At 36.1% G+C, this 13,174-nt stretch overlaps 1 protein-coding gene across 3 annotated transcripts in view; it reads right to left on the bottom strand.

Moving 5' to 3' along the window:
• The window catches only part of PKHD1L1 (PKHD1 like 1), a 170,904-nt gene that overhangs the window by 147,529 nt on the left and 10,201 nt on the right, over nt 1-13,174 (bottom strand). For all 3 annotated transcript variants that reach the window (XM_016959781.4, XM_063817348.1, XM_063817349.1), the window contains exons 3-6: nt 4,359-4,503; nt 3,297-3,405; nt 1,714-1,771; nt 192-285 (exon numbers count right to left, since the gene is read on the bottom strand). In XM_016959781.4, the coding sequence (XP_016815270.4) occupies nt 192-285; nt 1,714-1,771; nt 3,297-3,405; nt 4,359-4,503 (406 nt within the window). The remainder of the gene's footprint in view (nt 1-191; nt 286-1,713; nt 1,772-3,296; nt 3,406-4,358; nt 4,504-13,174) is intronic.

Below are 13,174 nucleotides of genomic sequence, written 5' to 3'. Positions count from 1 at the left end.
ATCGACCATTGCTTTTGTGTCAATGAATCTTCCAATAGTCTGTTTTACTTTCTATAATATGGCTGAAAACAAAAAACACTGGTTAGTTATATTACATTGTAATGGGATTTAATATCATTGGACCCATTATTCTTAGAATATTACTTCTCATTTATGAGTTATAAGAATATATTTCCACATCAAAAGATTACCTCAAAATCCTAACATTTTTCCCATTTGAGCTTAGTGCAATATTACTTCCATAGACATCAGTGAAGATTCTGCCTTGGATTGTTATTAGTGTACCTGAAAACAAACAAAAACCCCAAAAAGGTTCTGTGTAAGAAAATCTATCCATACACTTAATACGAAAACATAAGAGATTTTCCCAATAAAACCAGGACCCAGACACTTATACCTCGTGTTTGCCACTATTGTTTAGCATTGTTCTGAAAGTTCTAGCAAACACAATAAAATATGAATGAGTATCTGTAAATATTCATAGAGTAAAGAAGTGTAGCATAGAAGACAGGATGGTATTCCACAAGTACTGCTTGGGTCAATCGGTGACTATTTGAGGAAAAAAAAAAAAAAAAGATCTCTGTACCAAAAAGTAAGAGAAATCTTAGGTGAAATAAAAATGAAATATAAAAAATAAAACCATAACAATTATTGAAAAATAGGTGAAAATTTATATAATATTTATATAGTTAGGTTAGTAGGGCCTCCCACCCATTTTTAAATGCTATTTAAAAATGAAGAAAAAACAACAAATGTTAAGATCTATAGATGTGATAATAAAAATAAAAGGTTGTCTGATGACAGAAAAATCATTAATATGTTTTAAAAGTAAATGATAAATTTAAAATATATTTCTTACATATAATGTATAAATGGTTAATATCCTTTTTTAAGGATATATAAAGAATCCTTGTAACTTAATAAGAAAAATGGTGAATAACTTTAAATTAAGCCAAAGAGATAAACAGGTAATGTATAAAAGAAGGAATACAAATGGTCAATAGGCAAAAAACAAGTTTAATTACATAAATTAAAGAGTTGGAAAAAAACTTAAAACTACTGTATCTTGTATATTAATTCTTGAAAAAATAGTACCTAGAATTGTCAAGGTTATACATTCTCTGTTATTGCCATTGGGATTATAAACTGGAATAATATAGTTATTATAATGAAACCCTGGAAACCAGTTGAATGTATAAGTGGTGGGGGTGGGAGGTGATAAATACATTATAGTAGATGAAGATATAGCCATTGAAAATCAATTTTTTAAAATATTGGTACTTTTTTCTTTTTTTATCTTTTTTTTTTTTTTCAGATAGGATCTTGCTCTGTCATGTAAGTTCAATCATGTCTCACTGCAGCCTCACACTCCTGGGCTCAAGTGATCCTCTTGCCTCAGCCTCTGGAGTAGCTGGGACTAAAGCTGCTTGCCACCAAGCTTGGCTAATTTATTTATTTTTATTTTTTAGAGACAGGGTCTCATGATGTTGCCCAGGCTGGTCTCAAACTCTTGGGCTCGAGGAATTCTTGCATTTTGGCCTCCCCAAATGCTGAGATTGCAGGCATGAGCCACCGCGCCTGGCTGATAGTTATTTTTATAATGAAAAAAATGCTATTTAAAAATTGCAGGAATTATACTAATTTCATATACTAAAAAATAAACACATTATTTACCATGAAACCAAAAGTTATTTCAGATGTCATATAACAGACCTGGAGTTCCAGATAAAGGTGTGATGCTTCTTATTGTTGGGGTTCTAAAACTTTTTGCCTGTAAAAAGAATAATGTCAATATGAAAACTTATCTCTGTTTTGTTTCTAGTTTTGTGAAATAGATAATTTCTTACATTACTAAATTTCAACAATATTCATAATGTAACTGTCATGTAGGAAAGAAGATATTTAAATAAGATGAACCTAAGAGTTAATTTAGAGGATAGGATCATCGTGGTTTTGCTTCTTAATAGCTATGGGGCTGAAAGAGAAGGGAGGGAGAAACCAAGAATGGTAACAGGTTTCTAACTTGAGATGGTGAGAAATAATCAGAGAAAAAGTAGATTTAAGGAGGAATACAAAAACTGCAGTTTGATGCTCAATTTAGGTTGCTTTAAGACCATTTAGGTGTGACATACCAGAAAACCAAACAGAGTTCCACGTCTGGGGAAACAGAAGAAAGCCAGAGATATCTGGGAATCGTATTTGGCAATATATTTTGGAATCATAGAAGCTTCTTGAAGACAGATGTCATTATTGTTTTCTTCAGTATTTCATCTTATATTAGAACATTGTAGTACTCAGTAATTGACAACTTAAAGCTAATATATATAAAACTATTTATATACAAATATTTATATATAAATAGTTTTATATATATAATATTTATATATTATATATACTTATATTATATATTATATATTATGTATAATATATAATTATACATAATATATAATATATAATATACATACTATATAATATATAATTATACATAATATAATATATAATATACATACTATATAATATATTATAATATATAATATAAAATATATATTATATGTAATATTAATTATATATTATATATAATTGTATAATTATATATAATATATAATTCTACTACATATTATATAATAGAATTATATATTATATATAACTATATATAATATATAATTCTATTATATAATATATAATTATATATATTATATATTATATATAATATATAATTATATATATTATATATTATATATATAATATATTATATATAACTATTTATATATTATATATAATAACTATTTATATATAAAATATAATTATTTATATATATAACTAATTTAATTATATATATATGGGATAATGCTTAGAAGAAAATGTATTACTGCTAATACTTCTATTTAGGGCAGCTAAATTTTGAGTGGCTCTTACACCACATGCAGGCACATTTTATCTCATTACGTTAGAAATTACGTAGAAAGGAAAGGTAGTTACTTCGATGAAAATAGGAAAAGGGAGAATCACACTAAGAGTAGAAGTAGAGATAAAGGGGAAAATATGAACAAGAAAACATGTTTGAAGTACGAAAGTTTAATTTAATAGTAAAATTAAAGGAGGGGAAACAAATCAGAAATAACAGACATTAAATTACTATGGAAGATAATTTAAATTGAGGGAAATTATCCTTTGTTACATGCTAATGTATTTTTAAATGTGGAAATAGTCTATAAAACTAAAAAGTAAAAATTCAGTTCTGCAGGAAAGAAAGCAAGATCAACTATACATAAACTGAAGAGAAGATTCCTACATACGTTGAAGGTACATGCCCAGCTGTTGATGTGACCTTTGCAGGTGTTATTTTCCGTAACAGGAACCCCGTCCACACTGACTCTAACAGTGTAGGAATCTTCCGGCATTGCTCTATAAAGAAAATGAAGAATATATGAGACATGCAATTCCTCTCTTATTTAGTGTATAGTATTAATGAAAAATACTGCCCCAGACTGCAGGCTATTTTTGACAGAAAGTGTCCAACGTGGTAACTGATGTCTAGTTAAGTTCCATTCTATATTATGGAAAAATGATCTCCATCCTGAACTCTTTATTGCAAACTCTAACCTCATGAACTTCAGGCAAATGCATATTCCGACTGTGCACGTTGGTGGTTATTAAAAAGGACAACAAGTATAATAACAACAAATGCAATAATAAACATTTAAAATAGTAACATATCACCTCGGTACAATCAGTTATTCCATGCTTCGCTTCCTAAAAAGGACTAGTTAATCAAGTTTCCCCTAAGTAAGCTTTTCCTGGTGAAGAACAGCCAACAGGCCTAAGATAAATGAAATCCTCTAGAATATGTGCTATCTGTTTCTAAGTTCAATATTGAAAGTTGCAATTTAAAGTGATTTTTAAAATTTTTCCTAAGTTGCTAATAACATACATGAATTTGGGCTGATAGTAAAGAACTTGAAATGTCACTATGCAAAATGATTATATTTAATCTTAATGACTATATGAATATTTTGAACAAAATTAATCAAATTGAACAAAATAGCATAATTTTGGTATTTTAAGGCACATCATTACAATTAAATAGTCATTTATCTTCTAAAAATGCTCAACAATAAGGTAATAGCTCTAATAACATGGGAAAAGACATAGAATATGTTTTTATCATGCCAATTAAAATTGAATATAATAAATGCATAAAATAGTCTAAACATCACAAAAATGAAAAATACTAACCTATAATCAGAAAAATATTATTTATAATAGCCAGGGTAATAAAACTATTATAATACTAATATTCATAACTGTAACTTCTGATATGATAAAAATGATTTTATTAAAGATACTTTAAAACAGACCTAGTATAGCATGTAATTTGAGTTGAATGACTTGCATCTTTTTCTACATCACAAGTAATTGACTGGAAAGAAGAAATTAATTGCACACTGTTTCCCAACTCAGCGTTATCAACTCCATAGTTAAACTGGTTTGCTTGAGAAAAACCTGGAAAAGTAAGAAGACTTAATTATTATTAATGGTATTCTATCTTCAGAGACCTAACATTTGTCACCTAGTATCAAATCATGCAGTAAATGATTTCATAAACATTACTGAAGCAGTGAACCTATTTCATATTTATCCTTATGATTGTAATCTTCTTTGGAAGCACAAAATTTAGCCTTTAATTCATTTACTCATAAAAGTATTGCTGGAGGATAGATACAGTCATCTCTTAGTATTCATGGGGATTTGTTCCATCATCCCCTTGGATAACAAAATCCAGAAATGTTCAAGTCCTGTAGTCAGCCCTGCAGGACAAGTATCTAGATTCCACATCTGGTGAATACTGTATTTCCCATTCGCAGTTGGTTAGATTCGTGGATGACAGGCTCGAAGTTACAGAGAGCCTACTGTGAGCCTACATACCAGATTCTATATCTGGAGGTGATAAGTACCATGAAAAAGGTAGGCTAAGAGGACTAAAAAGAATAGAGGAGGAGAACACTACCTTATAAAGGATGAGGTCTTTGTTTCAAGTTTCTACAAAGCAAAATCTGAGGTAAGGATTTGCCAGCACATAATTTATTTGGGCAATGAGCTATTTTAGGTATGAGAAAGAGCAAAATGTGAGGAAAGAAAAGCTGGGTACCACTGAGGACAACTGGGGCTCAATATTGCTGGGAATTTCTAAGGAAAATATAGCATGTTTTTCCAAATCAAAAAATCAATGGCAAGAAGCATTTATTCATCAAATCTGGTCCCCATTGGTTGAGGGTTCTCCCTGGGGGAAGTAACTTTTTCTGCACTTTCACACTGCACATAGGTATATGCTATATAAGTTCCAAAGTTCGGAGTTACTGCACTAGACAAGTCCTTGAATAACTGACAAAGACATGGTGTTAGAACTCATTCAAGAAGCTGGAAGCATAAGTTGAGTCAAAGTACATAAGGAACTATTTGCCACAGCTCTAACTAGAGTTAGAGGTAAGAAAGAGAGGATGTAAAGCTGAATATAAAAGGCATCTGATACAGTCTACCCACTATACAACACATAGCTACTCATGGCCTACATATTAAGCACAATCCATCACCAAGTTTTTGAGGTGGTAGCCAGCTGAGAGCTCTACTAAGATTTAATACAAGAGTGTTAGAGGTAGCCAGCTGAGATCTCTGCTAAGATTTAATACAAGAGGGTTAGAGGGACAAGCTACAGGCTATACTACTCTATAATTAGTCCTAAAACTATAATTAATTTTCACCATGCCCCCTTGCTATCAGCAGCCATTGTAGATTTCCCTTACCTGCAGCCAGCACTGTAGCTAATGGGGTGACACTAATGTTCATCCTGGAGAAATCTGAGCCCCTAACTGCCTTGCTCTTGTTAGGTGGTGGTTGCTGCAATTGCCTGTTCTCAGTAATCACTGGACATGAAGCCAAGAGATATCCCTATGAATACTCTGAATTCCAGACCAACTCCTCCTTAACTACATTAAGTTAAAGCAACCCTATTTCTTTATGATAATTAGAACTGATTATCTCTAGTCATATACTAAATATGTTTGATGAATTCAAACTGAGTAGACCATGGTGGTAGTTTCAGTTCAGTGGAATCTATATTGTGACCCATGATGGGAGGATTTTCTACCTGGAAACTAAGACCCACAAATCCAGCAGAATGTAAGGTTGCAAAGGCAGAAAGCACAAATTCAATTTCTGGATAACAGGGAGTGATGGTGAAGGGAAGCAGCCCTTTATATCCAGCTCCATGCATCTGTCTATTACAAAACAACAGCATATGTCTGCCACTGGTTCAATGCATGTTATGGAGGATACCAGGGTCCCACCCCACAGGATGTTTTTCCCCAAGTTCACATCTTGGCCATAGCTTTAACAGGCAGTTCCATCATTCTACTAAGCTACATGTTTCTGAGTGACAGATTTCATGGTCATGTGCCCATTATCAGAACTTTTTCACTATAAAATACATTTCTTGTTCTGAAGCAATATTTTATGGAATTCTATGGCAGTATATCAGGCTCTCTAAGCTCTCAGAAGATGGTGCTGACAGAGAACTGTAGAAAGAGGAAGCAAAGCCCATAATTGGAGGGTCAGTTCTGGTAGCAGTCGATCTCTGTTCTTTCCATGGGAGAAGGAAGGTGCTGTAATCAACTTGTCACTGAGAAGCTGGGTGGACTTTTTGAGGAGTGGTAGCCTATTGAGAGCTCAGTGTTGGTCTCTGCTGCTGGCAGTTCCCGTATTCAGCAATAGCAGTAGGTTGTTTAGTCTGGGTGAAAGGGAGTCCATGTTGTTGGCTCATGCATGGCCTCCACTCCATGGCCATTCTTCATGGGCCCAATGCGCTAGCACTGCGGTGGCCACGGAGAGAAGCTCCTGGACGAATCATCCAATCCATCTGTTTATTCCATCTCCTCTGTGGGGGATGTTCTCTTGCGGAAGTTAAGTTGAGACACATAGATCTGCATGCTTTATGCTCACTATTATGAGTCCCTTCATATGCCTCTTTCTAAGACATTCTAATTTCTGGATTCCAATCATGTTCCCTTCAGTTCCTAACCAACTAGTGAAGTCCTCTTCGACTGCCCAGAAGCCCATGTACATTCTTACTACAAACCACTTTTCCTGCCTACAAAGTTAGCAACTGTGTATACTGATCATGGCTCTGCCTACCAGGGAGGCTGATAGTGAGAAGTGACTTAAGAGCCTTAGGGCCACTTTGCAGCATTTATGACTGAAGTCAGAGGTGATACCGTGAAGATGTGAAGTGGGACACAGGATGTATGTATTATAGACAGTCATGGAAGTTTTTCAGAGATAGCAAGCCATGAGGATATCTATGGGAAGTGCATTTTTAGTAGAAGAAATAGGATGTGCCAAGGCCCTGTGGTGGGACCATGTTTGTGGATTCAAATAATAGCAAGTGTGGTTGAAGAAGTATGGGTGAAGAGAAATGGTAGGAGAGGAGACCAGAAATGAAGGCACTTAGGTTATTTTTAAGTGTGGGGAGTAATTGCAGGCTTTCAAACGAGGAGTGACATCATGTGACTCACACTGTCTAAGATTCACTAGCTGCTGTTCTGAGAATAGAATAGGGGCAGGAGTGAAGACATTATCTCAGTGAAAAATGGGATAAATAATGGGATAAATGGCATGAGTTCAAGAGAAGATCAGAGGACAGTAAAGTGAAAAGAACAAATATTGCTAACATTTTTTGGAGTTTAATTACAAACAGGAGCAGAGAAATGTGTTGGTAGCTAGAAAGGTGTGTGGAGCAAGGGGAAGGCTGATGATTTTTCTTTTACTTTTTTTCAGATGGGCAGAATAACAGTATATTTGCATGCTGACGGGATATCTAACAGAAAGAGACAAAAGGGTAATGCGAAACAGAGACAAAAATTACTTTAATCTTTCTATAAACATATGAAAATTCAAAACTACATTTGGAAGTAATTAAATATAGATTAAGCCTTGTATGCCATATAAGAATATTTTATATTTTTGAAACAATATTCACTTTTGGAATAAACCCAAGAAATAAAACCTATGAATAAGATTAGTGTTCCATTAATTAAATCCTATAATTAAATGTTCTCCTAATAAAAATGTTAAAAAGGTACTTATACTGTTTTAGTTCACAAAGTAAATTACACACATCTATGGAATTTTATATATTTTACTGCTTTGGAATAAAGTTGAACGAGGAAATAAACAGCTTTTGCCTGGATTACTTCAATATCTAAAATTCCTAAATTCTGAATTCTAACAGTATGTGAATTTTTAAATATTATTTTTCTCTATCACAGGTTCTTAACAGTAAAACTCTACTTTAGGCAAATTAACCGGTAGTATTATGTTTGAAACTATGAAAATTTTTCTTTTGCACTAGCAAATTTGTATCCATGTCATTGTAAATTTATAAGCTATTTAAATTTCAGAATTTAATTACCTACAGACCATATTATCCCATAATACAATAATAAACATAACATCAGTAAACAAAAAAAGGTAAACCCAGAGATGTAGATTTAACTCTTTAAATGTTGTGTATAATACTATTTACAATGTGACAAATAGTGCTATAATATATTCCATTTATAATACTGACATTATAAAAAGATAAATATTTGTTACTTACCTTACAATGTTAGCAGTTTTCAAAATGTTTCAACAAAGCAATCATTACTACAATATGTGCTCACCTTAAATAATAGTTGAAGTGGCAGAATTGGGGTTGCCAGAAGATATCTGTGGTACAACTGCTTTTTAAATTATTACGCATTTTCGGTGTTCCACAAAGGTCTGCTAGACAACATGAATACTTGTGGTTTCTTGTAGGCCTGGAAGCAGGACTTCATTGTGCCTGATGTTCATCAGATATCAAAGCCTCTCACCTCCAGTTCTGGTAAAGCTACGTGGCAGGTGCCAGTGATGTTTAATTGAAAAGGCCCAGGCTTTGCACCTTGACATTCTGGACTGGAATCCCAGCTCTAACACTCCCTTGCCATTATGACCTTGGGCAAGATATAACCCCTCTTACCCTAGCCTCCTCATCAGAAAAATGGCCATAATCTATCTTAATGGATAGTTAGGAATAATAAAGGATCATTGTTGTATAATGTTTAACGTGGTACCTGACTTAATCAGATATCTGCTAAGATCTCAGTAGACACCTGCTCTTATTATTTGTCACAAAAATCCTGAGATTTGGGGGGTGGAGTCAAGACGGCCTAACAGGAACGGCTCCAGTCTACAGCTCCCAGCATGAGCGATGCAGAAGATGGGTGATTTCTGCATTTCCAACTGAGGTACCGGGTTCATCTCACTGGTGAGTGCTGGACAGTGGGTGCAGGACAGTGGGTGCAGCGCACTGTGCGTGAGCTGAAGCAGGGTGAGGCATCACCTCACCCGGGAAGCACAAGGGGTCAGGGAATTCCCTTTCCTAGTCAAAGAAAGGGGTGACAGACGGCACCTGGAAAATCAGGTCACTCCCACCCTAATACTGTGCTTTGCCAATGGGCTTAACAAATGGCACACCAGGAGATTATATCCTGCACATGGCTCGGAGGGTCCTACACCACGGAGCCTTGCTCATGGCTAGCACAGCAGTATGAGATCAAACTGCAAGGTGGCAGCGAGGCTGGGGGAGGGGCACCCACCAATGCCCAAGCTTGCTTAGGTAAACAAAGCGGCCAGGAAGCTCGAACTGGGTGGAGCCCACCACAGCTCAAGGAGGCCTGCCTGCCTCTGTAGGCTCCACCTTTGGGGGCAGGGCACAGACAAACAAAAGGCAGCAGCAACCTCTGCAGACTTAAATGTCCCTGTCTGACAGCTTTGAAGAGAGTAGTGGTTCTCCCAGCATGCAGCTTGAGATCAGAGAATCGGCAGACTGCCTCCTCAAGTGGGTCCATGACCCCCGAGTAGCCTAACTGGGAGGCATCCCCCAGTAGGGGCGGACTGACACCTCACATGGCTGGGTACTCCTCTGAGACAAAACTTCCAGAGGAATGATCAGGCAGCAGCATCTGTGGTTCACAAATATCCGCTGTTCTGCAGCCACCGCTGCTGATACCTAAGCAAACTGGGTCTGGAGTGGACCTCCAGCAAACGCCAACAGACCTGTAGTTGAGGGTCCTGACTGTTAGAAGGAAAACTAACAAACAGAAAGGACATCCACACCAAAAACCCATCTGTACGTCACCATCATCAAAGACCAAAGGTAGATAAAACCACAAAGATGGGGAAAAAACAGAGCAGAAAAACTGGAAACTCTAAAAATCAGAGCACCTCTTCTCCTCCAAAGGAACACAGCTCCTCACCAGCAACGGAACAAAGCTGGACAGAGAATGACTTTGACGAGTTGAGAGAAGAAGGCTTCAGAAGATCAAACCACTCCGAGCTAAAGGAGGAAGTTCGAACCAATGGCAAAGAAGTTAAAAACCTTGAAAAAAAATTAGACGAATGGCTAACTAGAATAACCAACTCAGAGAAGTCCTTAAAGGACCTGATGGAGCTGAAAACCATGGCACAAGAACTACGTGACAAATGCACAAGCCTCAGTAGCCGAAGCGATCAACTGGAAGATAGGGTATCAGCGATGGAAGATGAAATGAATGAAATGAAGCATGAAGAGAAGTTTAGAGAAAAAAGAATAAAAAGAAATGAACAAAGCCTCCAAGAAATATGGGACTATGTGAAAAGACCAAATCTACGTCTAATTGGTGTACCTGAAAGTGACTGGGAGAATGGAACCAAGTTGGAAAACGCTCTGCAGGATATTATCCAGGAGAACTTCCCCAATCTAGCAAGGCAGGCCATCATTCAAATTCAGAAAATACAGAGAAGGCCACAAAGATACTCCTCAAGAAGAGCAACGCCAAGACACATAATTGTCAGATTCACCAAAGTTGAAATGAAGGAAAAAATGTTAACGGCAGCTAGAGAGAAAGATTGGGTTACCCACAAAGGGAAGCCCATCAGACTAACAGCTGATCTCTCGGCAGAAACTCTACAAGCCATAAGAGAGAGGGGGCCAATATTCAACATTCTTAAAGAAAAGAATTTTCAACCCAGAATTTCATATCCAGCCAAACTAAGCTTCATAAGTGAAGGAGAAATAAAATACTTTACCGACAAGCAAATGCAGAGATTTTGTCACCACCAGGCCTGCCCTAAAAGAGCTCCTGAAGGAAGCACTAAACATGGAAAGGAACAACCAATACCAGCCACTGTAAAAACATGCCAAATTGTAAAGACCATCAAGGCTAGGAAGAAACTGCACCAACTAACGAGCAAAATCACCAGCTAACGTCATAATGACAGGATCAAATTCACACATAACAATATAAACCTTAAATGTAAATTGGCTAAATGCTCCAATTAAAAGACACTGACTGGCAAATTGGATAAAGAGTCAAGACCCATCAGTGTGCTGTATTCAGGAAACCCATCTCATGTGCAGAGACACACATAGGCTCAAAATAAAGGGATGGAGGATGATCTACCAAGCAAATGGAAAACAAAAAAGGCAGGGATTGCAATCCTAGTCTCTGATAAAACAGACTTTAAACCAACAAAGATCAAAAAAGACAAAGAAGGCCATTACATAATGGTAAAGGGATCAATTCAACAAGAAGAGCTAACTATCCTAAATATATATGCACCCAGTACAGGAGCACCCAGATTCATAAATCAAGTCCTGAGAGACCTAAAAAGAGACTTAGACTCCCACACAATAATAATGGGAGCCTAACACCCCACTGTCAACATTAGACAGATCAACGAGACAGAAAGTTAACAAGGATATCCAGGAATTGAACTCAGCTCTGCACCAAGCGGACCTAATAGACATCTACAGAACTCTCCACCACAAATCAACAGAATATACATTTTTTTCAGCACCACACTACACCTATTCCAAAATTGACCACATTGTTGGAAGTAAAGCACTCCTCAGCAAATGTAAAAGAACAGAAATTATAAAAAACTGTCTCAGACCACACTGCAATCAAACTAGGAATCAGTATTAAGAAACTCACTCAAAACCGCTCAACTACATGGAAACTGAACAACCTGCTCCTGAATGACTACTGGGGACATAACAAAATGAAGGCAGAAATAAAGATGTTCTTTGAAACCAACGAGGACAAAGACACAACATACCAGAATCTCTGGGACACATTCAAAGCAGTGTGTAGAATGCCCGCAAGAGAAAGCAGGAAAGATCTAAAATTGACACCCTAACATTACAATTAAAAGAACTAGAGAAGAAAGAGCAAACACATTCAAAAGCTAGCAGAAGGCAAGAAATAACTAAGATCAGAGCAGAACTGAAGGAAATAGAGACACAAAAAACCCTTCAAAAAATCATTGAATCCAGGAACTGGTTTTTTGAAAAGATCAACAAAATTGATAGACCGCTAGCAGGACTAATAAAGAAGAAAAGAGAGAAGAATCAAATAGACACAATAAAAAATGACAAAGGAGATATCACCACAGATCCCACAGAAATACAAACTACCATCAGAGAATACTATAAACACCTCTACGCAAATAAACTAGAAAATCTAGAAGAAATGGATAAATTCCTCGACACATACACCCTCCCAAGACTAAACCAGGAAGAAGTTGAATCTCTGAATAGACCAATAACAGGCTCTGAAATTGAGGCAATAATTAATAGCTTACCAACCAAAAAAAGTCCAGGACCAGATGGATTCACAGCCGAATTCTACCAGAGGACAAGGAGGAGCTGGTACCATTCCTTCTGAAACTATTCCAATCAATAGAAAAAGAGGGAATCATCCCTAACTTATTTTATGAGGCCAGCATCATCCTGATACCAAAGCTGGGTGGAGACGCAACAAAAAAAGAAAATTTTAGACCGATATCCTTGATGAACATTGATGCAAAAATCCTCAATAAAATACTGGCAAACCAAATCCAGCAGCACATCAAAAAGCTTATCCACCATGGTCAAGTCGGCTTCATCCCTGGGATGCAAGGCTGGTTCAACATACAGAAATCAATAAACGTAATCCATCACATAAACAGAACCAATGACAAAAACCACATGATTGTCTCAATAGATGCAGAAAAGGCCTTTGACAAAATTCAACAACGCTTCATGTTAAAAACTCTCAATAAATTAGGTATTGAT

The sequence above is a fragment of the Pan troglodytes genome, chromosome 7 (assembly GCF_028858775.2).
Source record: "Pan troglodytes isolate AG18354 chromosome 7, NHGRI_mPanTro3-v2.0_pri, whole genome shotgun sequence".
NCBI lineage: Eukaryota > Metazoa > Chordata > Mammalia > Primates > Hominidae > Pan > Pan troglodytes.
The sequence above is the reverse complement of the archived record's forward strand: the minus strand, read 5'-3'. Positions and strand labels throughout refer to the sequence as shown.